Source organism: Schistocerca gregaria, chromosome 2 (genome assembly GCF_023897955.1).
Source record: "Schistocerca gregaria isolate iqSchGreg1 chromosome 2, iqSchGreg1.2, whole genome shotgun sequence".
NCBI lineage: Eukaryota > Metazoa > Arthropoda > Insecta > Orthoptera > Acrididae > Schistocerca > Schistocerca gregaria.
The window spans coordinates 552,584,976-552,611,743 of NC_064921.1; the positions used below are offsets into that span (position 1 = coordinate 552,584,976).

General features: G+C 41.3%; 1 protein-coding gene across 4 annotated transcripts in view; it reads left to right on the forward strand.

Moving 5' to 3' along the window:
- The window catches only part of LOC126332162 (uncharacterized), a 137,252-nt gene that overhangs the window by 83,344 nt on the left and 27,140 nt on the right, over positions 1–26,768 (forward strand). The window contains exons 1-3 of one of the 4 annotated variants that reach the window (XM_049996561.1): positions 7,233–7,304; positions 11,208–11,432; positions 19,965–20,372. The exons of 1 other annotated variant lie outside the window; for it this stretch is intronic. In XM_049996561.1, coding sequence (XP_049852518.1) covers positions 7,277–7,304; positions 11,208–11,432; positions 19,965–20,026 — 315 coding nt within the window. In that variant the 5' untranslated portion in view covers positions 7,233–7,276 and the 3' untranslated portion in view covers positions 20,027–20,372. Of the gene's footprint in view, positions 1–7,232; positions 7,305–11,207; positions 11,433–19,964; positions 20,373–26,768 lie in introns of those variants that run through there. 2 more of the 4 variants (XM_049996562.1, XM_049996556.1) reach the window with 2 other exon arrangements.

Genomic DNA, 26,768 nt, shown 5'->3' on the forward strand with positions numbered 1-26,768 from the left:
CTTGTACTCATCCAGATCACTGTTAAATATGGGTGACATCGTTCTTCCACTTAGTTACTGTAGTGAGCCTACAGAAAGGGTTCGGACATTATTGTTGGATCAGATCAGCTGACTTTCACATCATTCAGACCCCGATTTCAATCTGACTGCCGATCGCTATGGTGGCGATGATATCTGGGATGGGGAGAGGGGGGGAGGGGGGAGGTGCAGATGTCGGACGACAGAGGGGTTTGATAGAGCCGTAGTCATGGACTGACGAGTCTTGATTATTCCCTGACTTACTGCAGAACTGCTCATGAATTTTTTTTCAGATGCAACCTGATATTTTCATTTGTACAGATACTTTTTGGTGGCAGGTTAACACCTCTTTTTTTTTATTTGAAGCATTCGTCCCGACTGTTGATCTAAAGAATGCTGATGCATATGAAGTGCTGAAGTTAGCACGTTGTGTTCTTTTAAGCGTATTCTACAATTCAGAACAAGTTGGGTTAAATTTTAGGATTTTCTTCTTTTAATCATTTCCAGCTCCAGATCAGATGTTTACCTGTGCAGCACCGTAGTTAGCACGATAACGTCTTTTCCGGTTCATGGACAGAGAGATCGGATGTTCCGCCTTTCTAACGGCTTTGTGTCGTTAAAGAGTAAGCTAATTGAAACATTGATGAGGATTTAGGATAGAAACTCGTTTTTTGTCAAGTGAAGCTTATCCTACGATACTGAAAGATAACTGAAACACTTCAATTGTCTCTACCATACCATCAAACTTTTTTGGTGGATTCTGCTTACAGTTATGTATGCAATTTTGCGCTTCTCTACTTCTTTATATGTCAACATGACACAAAATAATTTTTGAAAAAAGTATTTATGGCAAGTAGAGATTAACAGTACTTTCAAAGGTCATTACCAGATGATTTGTTATCTGTAATGTAGAGAACAGTTTTTAGTCAATTAACTGATTTAAGCATTCTAGGAACACCCTCAAAATATTTGCTTATATAGAAAGGTGTAACTAAAGGTAATTTTTCACGTTTTCACGTTTTATTACTGTAAAAGTGGTCTTACAGGGCGTAGCCGGTCAGGATCGCAAAGAGAAACTCGTTAAGGAGAACTATGTAGCGTAGGTTTATAGTTTCTATGAGTGTTTCCGCTCCTTGCTGGGGGTGTTGTCGATTGAGAAGTCGAGGATGAACAGGTATGAAAATGCAGAGTACACCTGGACAGAGCCCAACGTCTTATGTAACTGAAATGGGACAAGTTTCACGGCTGTTAGTCACTAACAAATGTTTCGCTTTAACATTCAACTATATCATCGGCACGTAGCACATATTAAAGTCTGGCATACAACATCGCCGTCGGCCACAACGTTAGAAGCTAAAGCATGCCTAGAACTACTGGTAGTAGTGCAAGGGCTCGGGCCTCCATGTTTGTCAGTCACTCATCCACAAAAGGGTTGTGAACTCCCTGGGGAAAGCAATACACAAAACGTAATTTTAGATTAAACACTTAATGGGTTATAACATGACATGATATAATAGCAATAGAAACTGTATGGTCTATCACATTGGCGCATTTATCGCTGCAGAAAGTTCTGGACTTTGAATTATTGGTCCATTGTACACTATTGATTGCTCATAAAAATCATCCGCCTATGCTCCATCCACGAATGAAATGGAAAAGACCTGTACATAAGCGAATACCAAAATCCGCGCTCTTCCAGGCTGATCCGCTAGCACCTAATACACAATGAGGGAAAAAATCGCAACACCACAATAACCGTAGAATGAAATTTCAGGAGTACATTTGACTAGACTACGTATGTAAGTGACTGTCTTCATAAGATCACATGATAACGTAAAGGCGACATAAACCATTTCAAATTTGAAACACTGGCACATTAAAATAATCTGTAACACCCATAACGTGGAATGCAAGCATGCAAACGTGCATGCATTGTGCTGTACAGAAGCCGGATGTCAATTTGTTGGATGGAGTTCCATGCCTGTTGCCCTTGGTCCCTCAGTACTGGGACAGTTAATGCTTTCTGTAGAAGGAGCTGGAGTTGTCGTCTGATAGGCCTCTATTGGAGACAGATTTGGTGATTGTACAGGTGAAGGCGACAGTATGTATAGCGCGCTTGGGTGCAAAAGCGGTATGTAGGTGAGCGTTATTGTGTCGGAAATCACACACTGGGTTGCTGTTTATTATTGGCAACACAGCAAGGTGAAACAACAGATCAACGTACAAACTTTCTTTTAGTGTTCGTGCGATAACCGCGAGAATGCTCCGCTGTCACACGAAATCGCACCTCTCACCATAATTCCTGGTATAGGTCGAGTGTGTTTAGCACTCATTCAGGTTGACTGCATTCCCTCAAAGGCCATCACTGTCAGCGATACACAACCAGCTTTCGTCATAAAACATAACAGACAAGCTTCCTTACCTCCAATTAGCTCTCGCTTCACAGCACAATACGAAACGACAATGGTTTGGGTTGACTGGAATTACGCTAGATGGCGTCTAACTGGGTGCAATGGTTGAAATAATTGACTTCTAATAGTTCGTTGTACCACTGTGCTGCTAACTGCTGCTCAAATTGCTGCTTCAGACGCAGATACAGTGCGATGCCACAGCCATACGTCGAACAGGATTGTCCCTCCACTCGATAGTTCCATGCACCCTGGAACCCGTCTCTTTACGACCGTACATTCCCGTGACCATCGCAACCAGCAGTCATGCTTCGGCCACCCTGTCGCTGCTCAAGCACTTTCTATACTTAGAATTACACTGTCCCTGTTAGCACAAATCGTTGAAAGGAATGCCGCACTAGATACAATCTGGGAATCCTCTATCGAATTAGGCACGTAAAATGTATACGTAACTTATCTCTAAACAGTCGTCAGGAGCGTTTTCTCCGGCGTTTTAGCTGATATTTGTAGTTTCGTTTTTGATTGTGTAGCTGGACTACAAAACACTAGTACTCGTCTCGATTTTCATGCGACGCCTAGTGTCGACAGAAAGAGTTGGTTTCATTCCCGTTACAAACAAAATGTGAATTTCAATTTTCCATCCAACAGAGCACTCCAGATTTGTAAAGTGCAGCAACACGACGTGACATTGACTCGACTAATGTCTGGGTAGTGCTGGAGGGAAGTAACAACATGAATCCTCCAGAACAGTCCATAAATCCGTACGAGTACGAGGGCCTGGGTACCCCTTCTCAACAGCAAGTTGCAAGGCATCCTAGGTATGCTCAATAACGTTCAATTCCAGGGAATTTGGTGCCCAGAGGAAATTCAGAAGAGTGTTCCTAGATTCATTCTGTAGACATTCTGTACATGTGTCACGTCGCATCGTCCTGCTGGAATTACCCAAGTCCGTCGAAATACACAATGGAATGCGAGTGATGAGACAGGATGCTTCCATACGTGTTACCTGTCAGAGTCGTATCTAGACGTATCAGGGGTCCCATATCACTCCAACTACACATGCTCCATTACATTACAGAGCCTCCATCAGCCTGTACAGTTCCATGCTGATATGCAGAGTCTATGGATGCGGGAGGTTGTCACCATACCCGTACACGTCCATCCGCCCGATCCAATTTTAACCAGAGTGGTCGGTCCAGGCTACATGTTTCCAGCAATCAGCAGCCAAAATTTGGTGTTGACGGCCCAAGGTGATGCGTAAAGCTTTTGTGTCGGGCAGCCATCAAGGTACACGTATGGGCCTTCGGCTACGAAATCCCATATTGATGTTGCTCCGTGAATGGTTCGCTCGTTCTTCATCGAAATCTGCAGCAATTTCAGGAGGAAGCAATTCTGTCACGCTGAAAGAGTCTCTTCAGTCGCCATTGGTTCCGTAATTACAGGATCCTTTTACGGCTGCCGCGACGCCGCAGATTTAATGTTTTACCCGGTACACTCGTGAAATGTTCGTACCTTGGAGAAGCTGTGTCCCATCGTTCGTGCGCCGACTATAAGAGAAAGTACAAACTCACTTAATTCTTGATAACCTTCCATTTTAACAGCAGTAACCGATCTAACAACTGCATCAGACACTTGTTTCCTTATATAGCTGTTGTGCTGTCTTCTGTCTGTTTACAAATCTCTCTATTTGTATGTGCTTATGTCAGCTTCTTCGGCGATTCAATCGATATATTTAATATCGCACCCTACCTAGGTCCTAGATGTACTATCATCTAGGAACAGGACTGTACCCTTCGCACTGGAAAGTTGTTTGGAATGCACAGTGGACAGTATAAACGATCACTGGCAACTATACATTTCCATTCATCAGGATTTGAGCCGTACTACATTATCAGAGGCTTTGTTAATACAACGATAATCTTTATTCCGAGCCTCTATCTAAACTATCTTCTACTAATTTTTTACAGAAAACGCTATGTACTATATGTAGGCACTCACTTTCTTTCTAGAGCTTTCTCTTCTTACTGCACATTTAACAAGTACTGACCTAAGGCGTATGTGACATATCAACTCAGGTCTTTTGGTGTGTCATATTAGTTAACTTACGTGGACACCCGTATTTTCGTTTTCTCGGCTCTACTAGGTTGAGAAAGAAGTGAACGGTGGAACGGTGTAATATAATAACCAGTCTTTTTGACAACGATTGTTAAAATAGCGTTGATAATAAATATGACAGAGCGAACGATAATACAGCTTTCCAGTACAAGGAATGTCAATCTGCTGCAACCACAGTTCATCGAACGATGTTATCTACGCTGTTCATTGCTCATAGAAATCTCGTGCAGTGTGCCCTATAATATTGCTGAAGGCTGCGGAATTCAAATAGATCGTCCTACCCAACGACGTCTAACGAATACACTACATACATGAAAGTGTGGTGTAAATAGTCATGGAATTCCTAAACGTCATGGACGAGTCTCCAAGTACCAAATGTTGTTACATGAACGTCAGATATTCCGTGGAAGCCTAGACATTCCTACAGAATCTGATAAAACCTTCCATTCCTTTACGCATCGTAGTAGACACTATGAACATAAAATTAAGCTCATGGCTTTTGGCACAGGTACATACGAGCAATGATCCGCCTTTGTTCCATCCGTGATGGTAAAGACTTGTATTTATGTCAATAACAAAATACGCGCTCCCCCATCGTATACACAAGACAGTGATCTACTATTGAACTAGTCTCGAATATACACTGAGGGAAAAAAAACGCAAACACCAAAAATAATTAACGCTGAGTAATGACTAAACTTGACTAGGCAACATATGTAAGCGACTGTCTTCGAAATATCACAGATTAAAACAAGCGCGACGTAAGGCATTGCAAATAAGAAATGATGGTACATTAATAAGCGGTGTAACCTGTAGAATGTTGAATGAAAACATGCAAACCTGGATGCATTGTGTTGTACAGGTGCCGGATATCTATTTGTGGGATGGAGTTCCATACCTGCTGCATTTGGTCCCTCAGTACAGGGACGGTTATTGCTGGCTGTGGATGAAGCTGGAGTTGTCGTCCGATGTTGCTCTATTGAAGACAGATCTGTTGATAGACCAGGCCAAGGCGACAGTATGTATAGTATGCTGGGGTGCAAAAGCGGTATGTAGGCGAGCGTTATTCTGTTGGAAATCACCCACTGGAATGCTGTTCATTAGTGGCAGAACAACGGGTCGAATCAACAAATCACGTAGAAGTTTTCATTCAAGATACGTGGGCTAATTGTGAGTGGTTTTCCGCTATCATATGAACTCGCATCTCTAACCATAACTGCCAGTATAGACCATTTCATCAGAAAACGTAACAGACATGTACCCTGCATTCAGTTACCTCTCACTTCACACCACTGATTTCGGTAATGACAGTGTTTTGGGTTCAATGGAATATACGTTAGGGGGCTTCTAGCTCGGAGCTGTTCTTTAAGTAACTGATCTGTAATAGTTCGTTGTACCACTGCGATACCAACTATCAAATTGCTGCTGCAGACGCAGATATTGTACGATGCCACAGCCGTACGCCGAACACGATGGTCAGGAACTTAGTCTCCTTACGAGCGTTCATTCCCGTGACCACCGCGGCCAGCAATCATGACCGCCATGCTATCGCTGCTCAAGTACTTGCTATTCTTCGAGTTAAAACGAATGTCGCACTAGATTAAATCTGGGAGCCATCTATTGAATAAGACACGTAAAATATGCCTATAACTGATCTCCGAAGAGTCGTCACGAGCATTTTCTCCGGCGATTCAACAGGTATTTGCAGTTTCGTGTTTGACTGTGAAGTTGGACTCCAGCTTAAGCAAGTAGTCGTCGTGACTTCCATGCGTGGCATAGCGTCGAAAAAGCGTCTGTATTATTCCCGTCACAAACAAAATGATACCTTCCTCTAAGTACAAGACTCTCCCATTAAACATGAAAAGCTATTTGGATAGCAAAATGAGTAGCAGAAATTATCAATGGCATGACTACATCTCCTTGCATCAGGATTTGAGCCGAACTTCTTTACCAGAGGCTTTTTTGATAGAAATAGAATCTATATTTCGAGCCTGCGTCTAAATAGTGTTGTTCTAATTTTAAAGACGGTTACCAGCTATTTCTAGGAACTCACATTTTTAATCGCACTTTCTCTTTTGTTCGGCAAATTTAACAAATACTGCCCCTAAGATGTACGGGACATGTCAACACAGCTGTGTTGGTGAGCCGTGGCATTTAATTTACGAGGATATCCGTCTTTTTATTTTCTTGGCTCTACTACAACGACGCCGCATGAGAGAGAAGTGAAGGACACTCGTCTTTTTACAATGAGATCGAATAAAATTTGGAAATTTGTGGTAAGGTCTTATGGGGCCAAACTACTGAGGTCATCGTTCCCTAAGCCTACGCACTACTTACACTAACTTACGCTATGGACAACACACACACCCATGCCCGAGGTAGGACTCGAACCTCCGACGGGGGACGCCGCACGGACCGTCACAAAGCACCCTAGACCATGCGGCTACCCCGTGAGGCTACATCGAATGAGAAGGAAGTGAACGGTGCAGTATGATAACCCGTCTTTTTGACAAGGTTGTTGAAATACCGTTATTAATAAATATGACAGAGCAAACAATAATGTAGCTTGACAAGAATAAGGAAAGTCAATCTGCTACTTGTTGCTTCAACCACAGTTCCCTGAACGGAAAATCATAAAGGAACGGTACGATAACATTCGATGATGTTATCGGGTGTTTAAACATATATAAATGAAAATGTAAGGCCGATAGCAATAGTATTTCTTAGAGAGTACAATGAAGGCTGCTCTGTTGTTTGTTGCTGGTAAGTATTGGAAGAATTTATAAATTTTTGTTCACGATTAACTTTTCTTCTTACCTTTTTTTATACAATTCCTGAGGTAGTAATTCGTATGAAAATCTGTTTCTATACTCGGAGGACAATTTTTCACTGCCGCTATTAGCGACGTAGTAGAAATCGGAAACAGCTTTGAGTACTTAGATGCTTCTAGGAAGATTTTTCCATTTACTTGTGGTCTCGATGAGTGTTAGAGCATAGATACTCGTGGAAAAGTGTTCGCGTTGTCTATATCAACAATTTCAGTCGTCTGAGAGTATGCCTCGAGTGATTACGAATGTCAAGTGCCACAGATTAGCACTTATATACACATGAGTAGCTAACTAGGAATTGTAACGAGCAATAGACGGGGCAACCAGTATCGCCACGTGAATATAAAAATAACGGGAAACAGACTATACTGCATTTTACAGGATTGTAAAACGAAAAGGGTAACAGAAGATAAGGAGAGATGGAGGATACCAAACCAATGCAATGACTGAGCACTGAATACAAGAATTAACGAACGACATATCAGACAGTGACAGAAATAATCTCTTACTGTATACTGAGCAATTATTCGTCCACACCAACGATAACTCTAGAGAAATTCCGATCTACATAAAGAAAAATTCACTCTAGTCTTAAAAAGAGGAAACTTAAAGGCAGTGAGGGAAACGAAACCCATCATGTTATATCACATAGTTAGTTATAGCCGTAGTAATCTTGTTTTAGTTGCTAATTATCAGTTTGACGATAAGCATTTTCAGTATTTTCTTAAGCTCTCGCACTTGTTAACCAAACGCGCCGCTCTTCTTTGCGTTATCTCTGATTTCTTTGTCTTCTCTTTCAACGCCAGGAAGACGAGCAGAACTCGTGATAATGTTGAGTGAGTATTGCTATTGTACCTCTTTCGTGGAAGAATTTTACTGCCGGAAGACGTTTCCTAAGATCTGAGACTGGCAACTGCTTTCACTGCAACCGTTTTCCTGGGGTCATTTCCACTTCAGGTCGCTTCCGAAAATTACCCCTACGTATGTTGTGGTTCCAGTGATGGATCGCTAATAGTGTAATTGAACAGCAGTGGATCGCGTCACGTGTTTATACGCAATGCATTATACTCAGTTACTACAAAGTCAACTTAGATAACCTCCACCAACTGTCGATCCTCTCCACATTTCCATTGCCCTACAGACTTGTGACGTTGCAGCATCGCTACATACTACTGCGTCACTGCTAAATATCTCATGGATTTTCCGTCATTATAACTAGATCATTTATATACAGGATGTTGAAAGAAAGTATTCCATCTTTTAAGAGATGATTTGCTCTTTGAAATGCACACCTTCACAGGCATGAGCACTTGTTCATCTTCACTTCTGCGAAACACGTCAAGTCTATATAAGCTGGCTGCTATCTCGAATCATCCACAGAATGCAATAAACTAATGAGTAGAAAATGAGACCACATAATTTTGTTGTTATATAGCAGCATATAATCCAATATTGTGCCTTGAGTAAAAAAACATTTTTATGTGACTTATGTACCTGCTTTTCCATAGCAAATGGAAACAAGACTTCTAATCCGAATATCGGTGCTTACCGATACAGTATAGAGAGTTACGACCTGATCGTTACCACACGAGTGTTTACTGTGTGCAGCAACGATATAAATGTAAGAGAATTGGAATCAATAAAGTTTTACTGTAGTTAGCCGCAATTTGGTATTCCAGTGTTGTCTGAACGAATTTTTATTGGACAAAAGAAAGGTCACAAGTTCCAAAACGGGCAATAGTTAAATTTCGTAAACTATCAGTTACCCAAAAATTTGGGCAACAAAAGTAATGCGGCAAATAAATAAAATGCATTCATGAGAGGTTAAATGATAAGAACACGTGTAACATAAACACTGAAGACGTCAATCTAGCCTGCAGTAATGTTAATTATAATTCTGCAATGACCAGCAACACACCATAGAAACTACACTGTATTATGTAACTCATGGAAATTCTGTATGTTTGAAAATATGTCTAATTGTGTCCAGGACAGAGAAATATTCTTTGCGGTTACCTTTCAAATGACGCCGTAGAAACCGTCATTTATGGCAACTAGTATTTGCGAATACTAATGTTACGTATACATATGCACGTAATGTCATTTACAGAACATAACATAAAATCGTAAAATTACTTTGAATGTGAGATAACCAACTTACTTTTGTCAGTAACATACAAGTTGCATATGAATCACTTATAGTCTGAACTGCTTTTCTGCATTACCGTAGTTGTGAACCACTGTATTCACAAATGTAGATACAACTGCTTTTTATTACAATGAATATTTTACTGAAAATCTGCAGTAACTGTAACGAAATCAAATTTCTTTTAACTATTTCTTTTACTTATTACTTTCTCGGAAGCTATGGTTTGAGGGCAGTACGCTGTTCGTGGTTAACCACCTGAGTCTGTAAAGTTTGCATTGACTAATCTCTCAAAAATTTACTATTACGCTGGCATGCCTATTACAGAGCACTAAAAATACTTGCTAGATCTTATTTTGCGATGAGTTGCTTCTGGCACGATGTAATGCTTGTTACGAAATTGATTTCTGCCGGTAGACTCTTCTTGATGAGTGAGCCGACTGAATAAAATATATGCACACAGGAGTCTTCATTAATTCCAATATTTTCTTGTGATCATGTTCTATGACCATGTATGTGCTGTCTGACTTATATTTCGCATTGCCACATACATATTATAAAACAATTTCCATAACAATCTCCGTTTGGCATTTGCGCGCCAACACACACCTCTGTACCACACAAAAGATGCTTCGCTACTCACCTCTGCCCTTAGTTCTAGGAATGCATGCTCTTGCGCCAACGTCGTTATCTTTCCATCAAATATATTCTTGATAATAGTTCAATATAAATCCCTTGACACTGCCAGCGTATTTAATGCAATTAATATTTTTTGTGTCTTATTCATTCACACAGCTTATATTACCTTTTGATAAAATCTAATTAATGACAAAATTCATAAATACATACAGTTACAAGAAATGATTATAAACTCAGTGGAAAAATACATGAGACACCAGGTATTACATACGACCTGATTTTCTAAGTCGTCTCTAAAGAACGTGCTCAAAATGGTGTTTGCTGTTCACCGTCTGTAATAACAGGCTTCCATTATGCTGGAAATTGCAGAAAAACGTGCAACGTAAATGGTTTCAAAAGCTGTACACAATAAATCCTGCATCTGTTAGAATTAATGTAAGTGCACTTATCCAGAACTGTGAATACGGTTTACAGTTTCAACAACTGCTCAAAGCTCTTAAGGTAAGCGTATTAGATCCCATTTGTACTGGACATTTCTCATGGTTTTATCCGAACTACAACCTCTCAAAAAATTCTATACTTTTTGTTTTACTCCGTGTATATCGTGACCAGAGTGTCCATGTGACACTTCCTCGTCGTACGTTTCAAATTATCTTTCCAATTATCGATTTTGTTTCATTAAGAGCGATATCTTGAGTTATATCTGCCGTCAGGTACCGAAAACCGTCTCCTGTTTTGATACAGTATGTCTTAAAACATTCTACGTATACGTCACAAATATGAGGTATTCTCCTACCATAGCTTCCCTAACAACAGTTACATTGTATTTCATGTACAACTTAGAGACTGACAGACAACAGAGAACCATTACCATACCGAGAAAACACATTAGCAAGTGGCTGACTTGTGGCACGAGTCAGCAGAGTATTGTAAAGCTAGCACCTGCCAGAGTCGCAGTACCAGACAGTAGTGTCAGAGTGCTAGATCGTGAAGTGGCACTAACAGGCAGTGGACAAAGTTACAAGCTCTAATACTGTTCACTGTTTTCTACAGCGCTGGTCGCAGTTGCGGTGGTGCACGGACAACCAGAAGAGTCGACCAATGCCGCCATCGTGGGTGAGGAACAGCAGTCCGCCACCACCCCGGCTGTGAGAACATTGGTGGCGGCGTCGTACGCGGAAGAAGACGAGGATACTATTTGTGTCCAGGCAGACAACAAGTTCTACTTGTATGCCAATTCACTGAAGCTGTATTCTTGCTACAACCTGCTACCGAAGGGTACGTTACTTAAAATAACAAGATTTTCTGTTCATGATTGACAAGATAACCACTGACTGATAAGTATAATATTTCGTGAAGTGTTCCAAAGTGAATGTGAGAATATGAGTTAAATCAAACCAACTAGGGAAACAGCAAATTGTTACATCCCCGTGAACAATGCAAGATTCTGCACTGTACGAAATTACAAGCTCTTCGAAATCTTCACAAAAACTATTCAAAGCAATTTCCTGCACATATTTCATTTTTTCCGATTACATGTTATACCCTTAAATCTTCTGAATTTTTTAACTTTCTAAGGTTTACAAACTGAGTTCTTTTGTTTGGATTATGTTGTATAACGCGACATGAAATTCTCCATGGTCTATAGTCTCAACATTTAACAAAGGGATATTTTAATGGGCGATGGATGTTAGCACGAGTAACGTGTGGCTTATTTTGAAGTAAATATGTTGCTAGCTTCGTACCTAGATCTAGACACACTAAAACACAGTAAAATGACAGGCGAGACACACCTTTCATTGTACCTTTTTGAAGGCCGACAGAGGAAGTAGTGTACATCAACAATACTCGTTATACGCTCATGAAAAAATAGAAATAGGGTACAAGATTGGATAAGTTCAAAATTTAGCCACCAAACTAGAGCCGAGAAATTGGGTGGACCGGACAATACTAAGCTAATGTACCGGACGTCACCTTGTACGATAGATCATCTTATCATTAAATTCATGAACAACTCATAGAAAGCGCAACGACACTTATCTCCAGTGTTCAGTGTGCCTAAGACAGGCGATGATACGCCCTGTTAGTAATCAACCGCACAAGCATTGTAAAAATTACCCCGAATTTGAGGCATTTATAATGAGCAGCAGCCCACACATAGTATTTGGGAGCCAGTGAAGCGTGAAAGCAAAACTTGGTAAAAGCGGGTTAGTTATGTCAGACCAGAATATCGAGGTAGAAGTAGTGGAAAATAGCGTAGTCGTACTACTGGTTGAGATTACCATCGCGTCAGAAATTGTGTCTGCAATGCATTGATTCGCATGAAAGCAACGGTTATGCGTTAGCCAAAATCTGCAAGTAAATCCTTCTAATGGCTTGTAGATTCGCCTGTAGAAGTAACTTAAGATAAAAAAATTAGTTCAAGTGTATGTGTCCTTCGAAGTTGTTTCGAGTATTAAGAGGCGTAAGCGGTCAAAAGAATACCAAAAATCTTGCTTAGTAATCATTTGCGTAAAAGCTTCGTAGAACAGATATGATTGAACTAACAAGTGGCAGATGTAGACAAACAGATACGAGCACATATTAAGCTGTACCATTGCCTTACCGTTCCTGATGTGGTTTTAGCATAATGAAGATGAAGATGGACATGTATACAAGTCAAGCGAAGAAGTTTACACATGTAGTGAATTTGTTACAACACAACCACGATATTATTGCACTAGGCTTTCCATGACCGCCACCGGTAAGAGGCGGTGACCTTACAGTAAACAAGTCCAGGAATGGCAAAGGAAAACGCATTTCAGCACATCTGTGCATATACTGTCAAGCGGTTCATAGAGCCCTCGTGAGATATTACGATAAAATCTCACGATAGGCAGACCGAAGCGCCTTTACTCCCAGGAACATTAATTTGCAGTCGACTAATAAAGAGAACGTCACCTCACATCACAACAATCGGTTAACTTCGACAGGGATCGTACAGAGCAATAGTGACACAAGATACAGAAAATCATTCCTAAAACTCTAGTAAAATCGGAATCTTCTAGAGCAGATGAAGATGAGAGGGCTCACCATTACATACCTTTGAATCTCTCTCCAAACTATTAACATTTTGGTTATCTTGTTCTTTTCACACATAGTATCCTGAGCAATGGATTGAGGTTACGGAAGCATTGTTTATATACTTCTCAGAGTCTGTAACTGAACAACAGGCTAACACAGACGCCGAAGCTTTCGATTGGTATATGCCATCCGACTGCAAAATACAACTGATATCCAATCACGTCCGGACAGATTACCCGTCGGTGCATAGGCTGACATGATAAGGAATACGATGATGGTATTTTAAAGGCCACAAATTGGCGGTTGTTAGTCAGCATGCCATTTCCAGAAGAGGTGTATTGTGAACGCTGTAGACTGCACTATCAGAAGGCAAATAAAACTGTGTATTTGTAAGAGACGAATGAACACATCTCCTCTTACTCAGGCACCGGGAATCCTTTTGTGTGCTGCCAGTTTCTGCACAAACGATAAACATGTCAATTAACTCCTTTATTCAATGGTAATGTTTCCGTTATCTTCACGGCATGTCTCACGATGAGAAAATACAGACTTGTGGAGAGCATGGCTCCTCAGCCTTGTCACGTATGTTAGAAATCAAGCTGGTTCTTTAGATACATAATAAAGTTGCAGAACTCGAGAACTTTAGGCGCTTATGCACTTTATGGTTTAACGAGCTTCCTGGCACCTTACTTTCACATCCCTGATATGTTCCAGACATATCCGTTTATCACCAAAAAGCTCTCTCAGTAATGTAACTTATTTGCTACTGTAATCTAGAGTAAATGTTTCAGTACAGTTAAAAAGACAATACGAAGAATTATAGTCTATAAAATTGTTTCTCTACAAACATTTAGACACAGTGTCGAGCTGAGACTTTATGACGAATAGAAAATTGAGAAATAAGCCACGAACAGGTATCAATAAACATTTTTTTTATTTTTTACTTTTTCTTTTTTTTTTTTTTTTTTTATCATCCGCCTTCTGACTGATTCGTTGCGGTCCACACCACTTTCGCTCCTTTGCCCAACGTTTCAACAGAGAGTAGGATTCCCAACCTAAGTCCTCAGATATTTGCTGGACGTATTCCAATCATTGTATACACATACAGTTTTACCTTCTATAGCTCCCTCCAGTCACATAAAAGTTAATCTCTGATGTCTTAGCAGATTCTTTAGTTTTTCTTGTCTGTGTATCCCACACATACCTTTATTCGCATATTCTGGGGAGAACCTCCTCATGTCTTACGTTATGAGCCCACCTAATTTTCAACATTCTTCAGTAGCACCACATCACAAATGCTTATATTCCCTTCTGTTTCGGTTTTCTCACAGTCCAGCTCTCACGGCAACTTAATGCTGTGCTCCAAACGTACGTTCTCAGAAATTCCTTCCCTAAATTAAAATCTGAAAGGAGATTTCTCTTAGCCAAGAACGCCCTTTTATCGGCGCTCGTCTCCTTGTTGTGTCCTCATTTTCTCGTACGTCATGTGTTATTTTGCTGACGAATTAGCAAAATTCCTTAACGCCATCTCGATCCTGATAGCTAGTTAAGTTTTCGACTGTTCTCTTTTGTGCTACTTCTTACGACTTTCGCCTTTCTGCGACTTACCGTCAATCCATATTCTGCATTCATTAGCCCGTTCGTTGCATTCAACAGTTCCTGTAATTCTTCATCATTTTAAATGAGGACAGCAATGTTGCCAGGGAAACGTATTATTTATATCCTGTCACCTTAAATTTTAATCTTACGCATGAACCTTCCTTTTATTTCCGTCTTGCATCTTGAACAGATGGGGTGCAAGATTACCCCTTCCTCTTAGATCCTCTTCAATCATAGTGCTTTGTTCCTCGTCTTTCATTCTTACTGTTCTTGTACTTGTATATTACCATATTTCTCTGTAGCGTAACCCTTTCTTTGTCGGGATTTGAAGCATCTTGCAAGTTTTAACATGTCGAACGCTTTTAGCACGTTGACAAATCCTACGAACATGGCTTAATTTTTCTTCGAGCTTGCCTCTATAGTCAACCACAATTCAGAACTGTTTCTCTGTCATCTTTACCTTTCCTAAAGGCATACTGATCGTAATCTAACAGATCCTCATTCTTCTTTGCCACTCTTCTGTATATTATTCCTGTCAGCTACTTGAGAGCATGAGCTGTTAAGCTGACTGTGTGACAATTGCTTTCACTGAAAGTTGTTTTTACTTTTCTATAGGTTGTCTATCGTTTAGTCAAAGTTAAGTCAATCGTTCCGACCAACACTTCTTTTTTGATTTCTTCACCTTAGCTTGCCTGCATATTCTATTTGCCTCATTCCTAAGTGACTTGTATTTCTGAATTTCATTGAACGGATTTTTAATTCTTTCTTTCGTCGATCAGCGGAAGTATTTCTTTTGTTATCCACTGTTTCTTCGCATTTACCATATGTTTACCTACGTTTCTCTCTACAAATTTTGCTACTGCCCCTTTCAGAGATGTCCATTACTCTTCCGCTGAACTGCCCAGTGAGGTATTCATTATGGCAGTATCTCCAGACACTGCAGATGTGTCCCTACACTCCTTTCTACTTCCGTATGTGACTTGCTTGTGCACTGATTCGTCATTATTACGCTTTACAATCCAATATCTGAATTCGAAATATCTGCCTGATAATTTAACTGAAATCTTCATGTATCTCGCAGCCTTCTCAAATTTTACCTCCTCCTTGTGTGATTCTTGTACAGTGTTTACGTTATTACCATCTAAAACCTATTGCAGAACACAATTAATCTTTCTCCGGTCTCTTTCCTACTACAAAGCTCATTTTTAAATGTAAACCTATCCTATACGCCTTCCTGCAGAACCACTTTCCAATACCCCATTACTACAAGATTTTCATAAACCTTTACATACTGAATTACCCGTTAAAATCTAATATACTTTCTCTACCGCTTCATCTGCTTGCGACGAAGCATGTGTATCGAAACTATTGCTGTTAGTGTTGGTTTGCTGTCGAATCTGATGAGAGCAACCCCATCAGTAACTCACTCGTTGTCCTTCATAACAAATTCTAATCCAGTAATACCATTTACTGCATCGTTTCGTATTACTGTATACGTATCTCCCCAGAAAGCGTATGTCTTCTTCCCATTTCACATCAATGAGCCCCACTGTTGTTTAATGAGCCTTAGCATTTCCGTTTTCAGATTTTTTAGCTTCCCTACCAACTTGAAACTTCTGCCATTCCACGTCTTCAACTTTAGCCAACTCATCGTTATTATTACGCTTTACAATCTGAGTTAGAAATATTTGCCTGATCATAAAGTAATTTAACTGAAATCTTCATGTATCTCGCTGGCTTCTCCAAGTTTACCGCCTCCTTGTGTGATTCTTGTACAGTGTTTACGTTATTACCATCTAAAACCATTTGCTGAACATATTAATCTTTCTCCTACTACCAAGCTCATTTTTAACTGTAAACTTATCCTATATGCCTTCCTGCTCAACCACCTTCCATTCCCCCATGACTACAAGTTTTTCATTTACCTTTACATACTGAATTACCCGTTAAGTCCTAATATACCTTCTGTACCTCTTAATCTGTTGCGACGAAGCATGCATACAAAAACCATTGTTGTCAGTGTTAATTTGCTGTCGAATCTGATGAGAGCAACCCTATCAGTGAACTGTTCGCAATAACTCAATCGTTGTCCTAGCACCCCATTCATAACAAATTCTAATCCAGTAATACCATTTTCTGAATCTTTTCATATTACTGTATACTAATCTGACCAGAAAGCGCATGTCTTCTTCCCATTTCACATCAGTTACGCCCACTATTTTATAATGAACCTTAGCATTTCCGTTTTTAGTACTTCTAGCTTCCCTAACATGTTGAAACTTCCACCATTACACGTCCAGATTCGTGAAACATTATTCTTTCTTTGGTTATTCAATCATTTGTCAAGGTCTCCTCCCATTTCGGAGTCCCCTCTCAGAGATCTGAAGGCGGTACTTGTTACCAATCTTTTCCCAATGGAGAGGCCATCAGGGCACTTTCTCAGTTACACATCACATGTCTTGCAGATACGCATTATCTGTCCTTAATGTTGTGGTTACCATTTTCTTCTGCATCATCATGACTCTCAACGCTACTGAGTCTTCCACCTAGTAGGGGCAGTTTGCCAATCCAGGGGAAAGAGAGAGATCTGAAGCTCTGTCGGCACCTCCGCTCTCTTTGACAAAGCCGTAGGAAGGGTGAGGGTGATTTTACGCCGGAAGTCTTCGGTCGCAGTTGCTGAAGATTTTTATTCAAAATCTAAGTAGTGAGGATCATTCGAACACAGAACGAGAAACATTTGTATTATTAATGAAAGACGCTACACCTAGAACATGGGTGCATTCCTGAAATTATAGCTGTGGACGTTATGCTGTTAATGACGATGTCAAATCTTCCTCATGGTACAGCCTTCACTTGAAGAACATGATCCCACAGTACGTGTCCAAATCTACAGAGAAAATAACTGCTGTTCAGGAACGACAGTGCGAGAAGGTGAAAGCTCATTGTATTTCTCATTCATGAATATGAATGGATGGCTGTATTCCTTTTCTTGTTCAACTTAAAACTCAGCTTCTTCCTCTCTGCAGCTTCACACGACTATCGCCGAACTACATACCCCAAGTCAACGCATATGTGACTGTTTCCTATGTCATTACATTGCGAAAATTCGCAATATAATCATACTTTCTGCAATTACTCTGTGCCTATGTTCATTGTATTTCACTATGCCACCACATTTGTAATTGAATCAACAATTTTTTAAGTGCAGATCCACCTGTAGTCGATGTTCTCGAAGTTCTATACTTTTTTGGCAGATATACGTGTGCCATCCAAACTGTTAAATCCTTTACGTGTACATAACACTGACAAATTAACAAACTTATCTTCTGTTACTATAAAAAATTACTGTATTAAGTGATGTTTTATGTAATATTCTCCCAGAGACACTTGATGGAGAGCACTAACTACCTCATCTTTCTTATTTGGGTGTTTTTATTTCTTTTGGTGAAAGAGACCACTTTGAGAATTCCTAGATTGAGAAACGGAAACCAACGTTATTTTTTCAAGTACTGATGGGTCGACACAGTCCATCAGGACAAAATATCGATTTGCTGCTGAAGATCTCGCGTACGACAAGTTTTGTAGAGGTCGAATGCCTCACCTCAACTTTCACCTGACTCTTGGTAACGTACCACGCCTGTAGACTGCTTATTCTTACTTTGTTTAAATTTATAGTTAGGACCCATCTCGCAAGCCGCACCGTTAAGCCGAGATGTCCGCCTTGTGTGACATACAATGTGCCTCCTTCAATACAGTTGTAATCGTTGAGCCACACCCAGAAGTTATGGCAACTGATGACTCGCGGCGATGGCGAGCGTCCAGCTAGGTATCCCCGAGCCCGTCACACCCGTACCCTGCCATTACTGGGTGAGCCACCGAGGGAAGCTATCGAGTTTAGACATGCAGCGCAGAAAGACACGGGATATAATTTTTGGCACTAACATCGGCTCATTTTTGGCCCTCACGATTACTTTAAATCAAATATGGGGCCCACTAACTCAACGGAATATTTGAAATGGAAAACTGTGTCCATCAGTTGCAGGCCACGTAAGTTAGAAAACGATGAGAAGTCTTAAAATATAGACTTACAAAAACACACACACACACACACACACACACACACACACACACACACACACACCTCAGTATTTCAGATGTCAAATATAACACATCCTCTTTAAGTATATAACCGTTCAGTAACTAATTTTTTTCAGAAATTGTAACAACTTTATCATCAAATTTTTCTGTCCGTCCACAGTGAATGTACTGAACTTGGTGGGCTGGTGTGCGGACGGGAGAATATCGTGGCTGCGCTGCAAGCGTAGATCAGAGTAACCTCTTCGCACCGCTTCACGTTGGATCATTCCAGGGCGGTCTAATACTGTCGCTCTCACATCAGATCGTTCACGTTCGGCAAAGCGTTGCGGTTATAAGGGACTGGCGGTGCTCACCACTCCCCAAGTCCCAAATGCCGAGTTCGCCAAATCCTTTCCCTGTATGCGAAACTGAGGCCCTGAGGTGGTGATCATTTGTCACGTCACAGGATAAATATCTGGCTTATTGAATGCCTTGCACGAGAGCAGCTATTACCCTCCTTGAACAACTTCGTTCTAGTGACATCCTAACAGTCTCGAAAAGCTTGAGATTTATTCGCGTGGTCTATCTGCTAAAGAGCAGTCTACTGTAATGGCAATAAGGACAGGATTTCGCTAACCAAGGGCACTTGTCAGCAGTTAGGACACTTGGTCCAGCTTCACAGTACTCGTAACAATAGTCACTGCCTATTAAAACTTGTCCTCATAAAAACAGTGTCCAGATCGGACAAGGTACTTTACAGTCCATTTAAGTGAAGCCAATTCAAAAGGCATGAACAAAAAAAGGTAGTTACTGTTCTGGGGAGGTGCTAAACGAATAAGACACCTCGACGACGCACACTCTCTGTAGTGCATCTGTTACCAGAGGTCTCCCACACTCTCCTTGTTACGCGACCGTATCATAATCTTTCCACAGTGCGAAAAATGAAATTCATGCTACGTAAAAAAAGGTGAAAACCTATCACAGTGTTATCAGTAGTAAATATCAAATAGTATATAAGTATATTCATAGTTTCTAACTCTAATAAAACATGTTTCCTTCTGTTTGTTGTAGTTTACGTGGTGAAACCAAAGAGTCTCTGTAAACCAACCCTGTCAGACTGCCCCAAGAACTAGAAGCATTGCAAGTCCGTTGGCTCAGCTTGAAGAGACTGACTCGTCTGCGATGGAGTGAAGACCAGGTGGCTGGCCTGCTGACTGAAGACATCTACAATATTAAGAGAAAGCAAGAAATCACGAGAGCGTCAGAACTTACCTCTTTTTCTAGCAACAAGAACTGGAGGAATCGACTAATCCTGTTTCATGATAGTTTCTGATTGCTTCACGACATGCAATAAATCACAGCAGCATTACATTTAGGCCAAAAACTGACTACAAAAACATGTGTTCAAAAACATGTATTTCTGTTGGCCTTGTAATAGTTTTATACCAAGACAATAAAACTGTAGTTTCATGTCGTCAACTGTTATTTTTCAGTAGTAGAATATACACTCCTGGAAATTGAAACAAGAACACCGCGAATAAATCACAGCAGCATTACATTTAGGCCAAAAACTGACTACAAAAACATGTGTTCAAAAACATGTATTTCTGTTGGCCTTGTAATAGTTTTATACCAAGACAATAAAACTGTAGTTTCATGTCGTCAACTGTTATTTTTCAGTAGTAGAATATACACTCCTGGAAATTGAAATAAGAACACCGTGAATTCATTGTCCCAGGAAGGGGAAACTTTATTGACACATTCCTGGGGTCAGATACATCACATGATCACACTGAAAGAACCACAGGCACATAGACACAGGCAACAGAGCATGCACAATGTCGCCACTAGTACAGTGTATATCCACCTTTCGCAGCAATGCAGGCTGCTATTCTCCCATGGAGACGATCGTAGAGATGCTGGATGTAGTCCTGTGGAATGGCTTGCCATGCCATTTCCACCTGGCGCCTCAGTTGGACCAGCGTTCGTGCTGGACGTGCAGACCGCGTGAGACGACGCTTCATCCAGTCCCAAACATGCTCAATGGGGGACAGATCCTGAGATCTTGCTGGCCAGGGTAGTTGACTTACACCTTCTAGAGCACCTTGGGTGGCACGGGATACATGCGGACGTGCATTGTCCTGTTGGAACAACAACTTCCCTTGCCGGTCTAGGAATGGTAGAACGATGGGTTCGATGACGGTTTGGATGTACCGTGCACTATTCAGTGTCCCCTCGACGATCATCAGAGGTGTACGGCCAGTGTAGGAGATCGCTCCCCACACCATAATGCCGGGTGTTGGCCCTGTGTGCCTCGGTCGTATGCAGTGCTGATTGTGGCGCTCACCTGCACGGCGCCAAACACGCATACGACCATCATTGGCACCAAGGCAGAAGCGACTCTCATCGCTGAAGACGACACGTCTCCATTCGTCCCTCCATTCACGCCTGTCGCGACACCACTGGAGGCGGGCTGCACGATGTTGGGGCGTGAGCGGAAGACGGCCTAACGGTGTGCGGGACCGTAGCCCAGCTTCATGGAGACGGTTGCGAATGGTCCTCGCCGATACCCCAGGAGCAACAGTGTCCCTAATTTGCTGGGAAGTGGCGGTGCGGTCCCCTACGGCACTGCGTAGGATCCTACGGTCTTGGCGTGCATCCGTGCGTCGCTGCGGTCCGGTCCCAGGTCGACGGGCACGTGCACCTTCCGCCGACCACTGGCGACAACATCGATGTACTGTGGAGACCTCACGCCCCACGTGTTGAGCAATTCGGCGGTACGTCCACCCGGCCTCCCGCAAGCGCACTATACGCCCTCGCTCAAAGTCCGTCAACTGCACATACGGTTCACGTCCACGCTGTCGCGGCATGCTACCAGTGTTAAAGACTGCGATGGAGCTCCGTATGCCACGGCAAACTGGCTGATACTGACGGCGGCGGTGCACAAATGCTGCGCAGCTAGCGCCATTCGACGACCAACACCGCGGTTCCTGGTGTGTCCGCTGTGCCGTGCGTGTGATCATTGCTTGTACAGCCCTCTCGCAGTGTCCGGAGCTAGAATGGTGGGTCTGACACACCGGTGTCAATGTGTTCTTTTTTCCATTTCCAGGAGTGTATTTCATTATCTGCACCCACACATAATTATTGGCAAAGTATGTCTGTATATTAATCATACAAAACCCAATTCATCCATTCATGCTAACCTCGTACGATCCCAATACCTTTTTCGCAACTTAACACGTTGACTGGAACGACAACAGCGGTGGACACAGCAGAGACTTACGACTGACACAGTGGCTTGGCTTTGTCTTTCCTGGATAAAGCGTGAAAACTTGCAGCGCAGAATACACGGTGTCTTCTCTGGTTTTTCTATATGGCGGCCCAAGGCGGATAGCAAAACAGTTATATTACAAGCTATTATGCATTGAATCTGTGAAATACCATGCTAAGATACAAGAAGTTTGCATCATCACTGTACAAAAATGTGATCCTGTACCATCTCAATCACTGTATATTCTACACTGAAACATAAATACCAAGGAAGTGCTAAACATTAATGCCTACGAATTATACATCTAAAAAATCTAAAAGATTTGTTAGTAGAATAAATTTTATTATCAATTTTCATCTTTATTCTCCAGACTACATACTTATATCTCACCATCATCACCACAGCGACGAACACATTTCTCCGAACGAGATACCAGTTTCTTGATACCGACATTGTAGAATGCCTGACTTTGTTAAAAGAGCCACAACGTTATCTCTGCCTGCACTGCTTCGTCACTGTCAATGTGAAATCGCTGAAAGTTTTCTTCAACTCTGGAACCAAATGAAAATCGGATGGGACTCAGCCTGGAGCCTATGGAGGATGAACGACGATTTGAGCCCACGGTGTCCGACTATTACAGATATCCTCTTGCAAAAAGAAAGCGTGCTCCATGTTTGGAAGAATTCTTCCAATTCGTGTTTCCAGCTTTATAAAGTATTCCAGAACGCTGCTTCTCACTCGTCGACATAGCCATGTTGCACACAGCCATTCTACACGCTGCGTTTGGGGGACCACTACCAGCAGAGGATTGCATCTTGCGAAACTAAAAGTCGACCAAGTAATATGCATGGCATTTAATACAGCAACTGGTATTTTGAACACAATACAAAGTCCATAAACATACCATTTAGTGCGCCCTCGCACATCACATCTTTATCAGTAATATATTATTTCTTCTCAAGTGAGGAACCATTTTGCACAGTCACTGTTAATTTCATTGATTGAAGTAATATTTCGATTTACAGACACTGGCTTATGAATGTCAGTTATTAACAGCATTAATTTAGTTAACAAACAGATACACCTGTAACCCTACTTATACAATAAGCAATTGGAAACATATCACACTTTTTTTCAAACCTATTATTTTAGAACCTCTTGCCTTTGTCCCTCGCAGTCATTATTATCCAGCGAAGTTTCGTTCGTTTTTATATTTACACCAAACAATTATTTAAGAGTGATGTTTCCACTGAGGATCACTGATGACAATATGACACCAATCTCAATTTCCTTTCATATCTTGAATGTAGCATCTCAGACATTGGGAATGTGACTTACGTTGGAACATCTGTAATGTCTGTTTTCATGTTAGTTCATTAAAATATTATTAATATACTCCGTGTAAATTTCTTGGGTTCTTCATGACCGCAGTAGCACGCAGTGAAGCAAACACATCTGGGTAAGAGGAGCTCAAGTCGACAAGCCACGAGAAGAGAAAAACAATTGGAAATTAAAAATGATCAGTTTTATGTTTTATAATTTCTGATAACCAGCAAGTAGAGTCGAAGAACGTTAGAAAGTAGATATTTCCCTTGATAGAGCAAATGGAAGACTACACGATAGCTAACAGGGATGAAAAACTTGGTGAATCGCGATAACACGATACAGTCTATTACAATGCTCCTAACTGTAACGGAATTTATTTATCAGGTAAGCAAGACCATTGCGGTTGTGGCTGTTCTCGCTTCGTTATTGGTAAATCCCGAGTTCGAGTCTCGGTCGGGCACACAGTTTTAATCTGCCAGGAAGTTTCATATCAGCGCACACTCCGCTGCATAGTGAAAATGTCATTCTGGAAACATCCCCCAGGCTGTGGCTAAGCCATGTCTCCGCAATATCCTTTCTTTCAGGAGTGCTAGTTCTGCAGGAGAGCTTCTGTAAAGTTTGGAAGGTAGGAGACGAGGTACTGGCAGAAGTAAAGCTTCGAGTACCGCGCGTGAGTCGTGCTTCGGTAGCTCAGTTGGTAGAGCACTTGGCCGCGAAAGGCAGAGGCAAAGGTCCCGAGTTCGAGTCTCGGTCGGGCACACAGTCTTAATCTGCCAGGAACTTTCATATCAGCGCACACTTCGCTGCACAGTGAAAATCTCATTCTGATTATGCCTTTCAGCGTTCAGTCTGGAGCATAGCCCCCTTATAAAATTCCTCCATGATCCCCTATTCAGTGCTAACATTGGTGCCTCTTCTGATGTTAAACCTATTACTTCAAAATCATTCTTAACCGAATCCAGGTACCTACTCCTTGGTCTGCCCCGACTCCTTCTACCCTCTACTGCTAAACCCATGAGTCTCATGGGTAACCTTGCTTCTCCCATGCATGCCTGTTCGCCATGACTGCTACGTCTATAGAGTTTATTCCCAGTTTTCCTTTGATTTCCTCATTGTGGACACTCTCCTGCCATTGTTCCCATCTACTAGTACCTGCAATCATCCTAGCTACTTTCATATCCGTAACCTCAACCTTGTTGATAAGGTAACCTGAATCCACCCAGCTTTCTCTCCCATACAACAAAGTTGGTCGAAAGATTGAATGGTGCACATATAACTTAGTCTTGGTACTGACTTCCTTCTTGCAGAAGAGAGTAGATCGTAGCTGAGCGCTCATTGCATTAGCTTTGCTACACCTCGCTTCCAGTTCTTTCACTATGTTGCCATCCTGTGAGAATATGCATCATAAGTACTTGAAACCGTCCACCTGTACTAACTTTGTTTCTCCTATTTGGCACTCAATCTGTTTATATTTCTTTCCCACTGACATTACTTTTGTTTTGGAGATGCTGATCTTCATACCACAGTCCTTACATTTCTGATCTAACTCCTAAATATTATTTTGCAAACTTTCAATCTAATCTGCCATCACAACTAAGTCATCCGCATATGCGAGACTGCTTATTTTGTGTTCACATATCTTAATCTCACTTCGCCAGTCTATTGTTTTCAACATATGATCCATAAATAATATGAACAACAGTGGAGACAGGTTGCAGCCTTGTCTTACCCCTGAAACTACTCTGAACCATGAACTCAATTTATCGTCAACTCTAACTGCTGCCTGACTATCCATGTAAAGACCTTTAATTGCTTGCAAAAGTTTGCCTCCTATTCCATAATCTCGTAGAACAGACAATAACTTCCTCCTAGGAACCCAGTCATATGCCTTTTCGAGATCTATAAAACATAGATACAATTCCCTGTTCCACTTATAACACTTCTCCATTATTTACCGTAAGGTAAAGATCTGGTACTGACAACTTCTAAGAGGCCTAAACCCACACTGATTTTCATCCAATTGGTCCTCAACTAATACTCGCACTTTCCTTTCAACAATATCTGAGAAGATTTTACCCACAACGCTGATAAAGAGATACCTCTGTAGTTATTACAATCTTTTCTGTTTCCATGTTTAAAAATTGGTGTCATTACTGATTTGTCCAGTCTGATGGAACCTATCCCGACTCCCAGGCCATTTCAATTATCCTGTGTAGCCATTTAAGACATGACATTCCACTGTATTTGATGAGTTCCGACTTAATTTTAGCCACCCCAGCTGCTTTATTGCACTGCGATTTATTGATCATTTTCTTCACTTCCTCAAATGTGATCCTATTTCCGACATCATACCTATCCCATTCTATCTAGAAATCTGAAACACTACTAATCGTATTTTCACCTTTATTGAGCAACTCTTCAAAATATTCCCTCCATGTGCCCAAGGCATCCACAGGATTCACCAGCAGTTTTCCTGACCTGTCCAAAATACTTGTCATTTCCTTCTTATCTCCCTTTCGAGGACTGCTAATCACACTCCAGAATGGTTTTCCAGCAGCTTGACCCATAGTCTCCAACCTGTTTCCAAAGTCTTCCCAAGATTTCTTCTTGGATGCTGCAATTATCTGTTTGGCTTTGTTTTTTTCTTCAACATAACTTTCTCTGTTTACCTGAGTTCTAGTATGTAGCCATTTCTGATACGCCTTCTTTTTCCTTTTACAGGCTGCCTTCACTGTGTCATTCCACCAAGCTGTTTGCTTCTTCCTACTTTTACGCACTACTGTTCCAAGACATTCTTTAGCCACTTCTAGTACTGTGTCCCTGTACCTTGTCCATTCCTTTTCCAGTGACTGTAATTGACTACATTCAACTAACTGGTACCTTTCTGAGATTGCTGTTATGTACTTGTGCCTGATTTCCTTATCCTGAAGTTTCTCCACTCTTAACCTCCTACATATGGACCTGACCTCCGGCACTTTCGGCCTGACAATCCCAATTTCACTGCAGATTAAATAATGATCAGTGTCATCAAAGAATCCTCTGAATACACGTGTGTCCCTCACAGCCTTCCTGAATTCCTGATCTGTTATTATATAGTCAATGACAGATCTGATTCCCCTGCCTTTCTAAGTATACCGGTGAATGTTCTTATGTTTAAAAAAGGAGTTTGTGATTACTAAGTCCATACTGGCACAGAAATCCAAGAGTTGTTTCCCGTTCCTGTTGGCCTCCATATCCTCTCCAAATTTACGCATAACCTTTTCATACCTTTCTGTTCG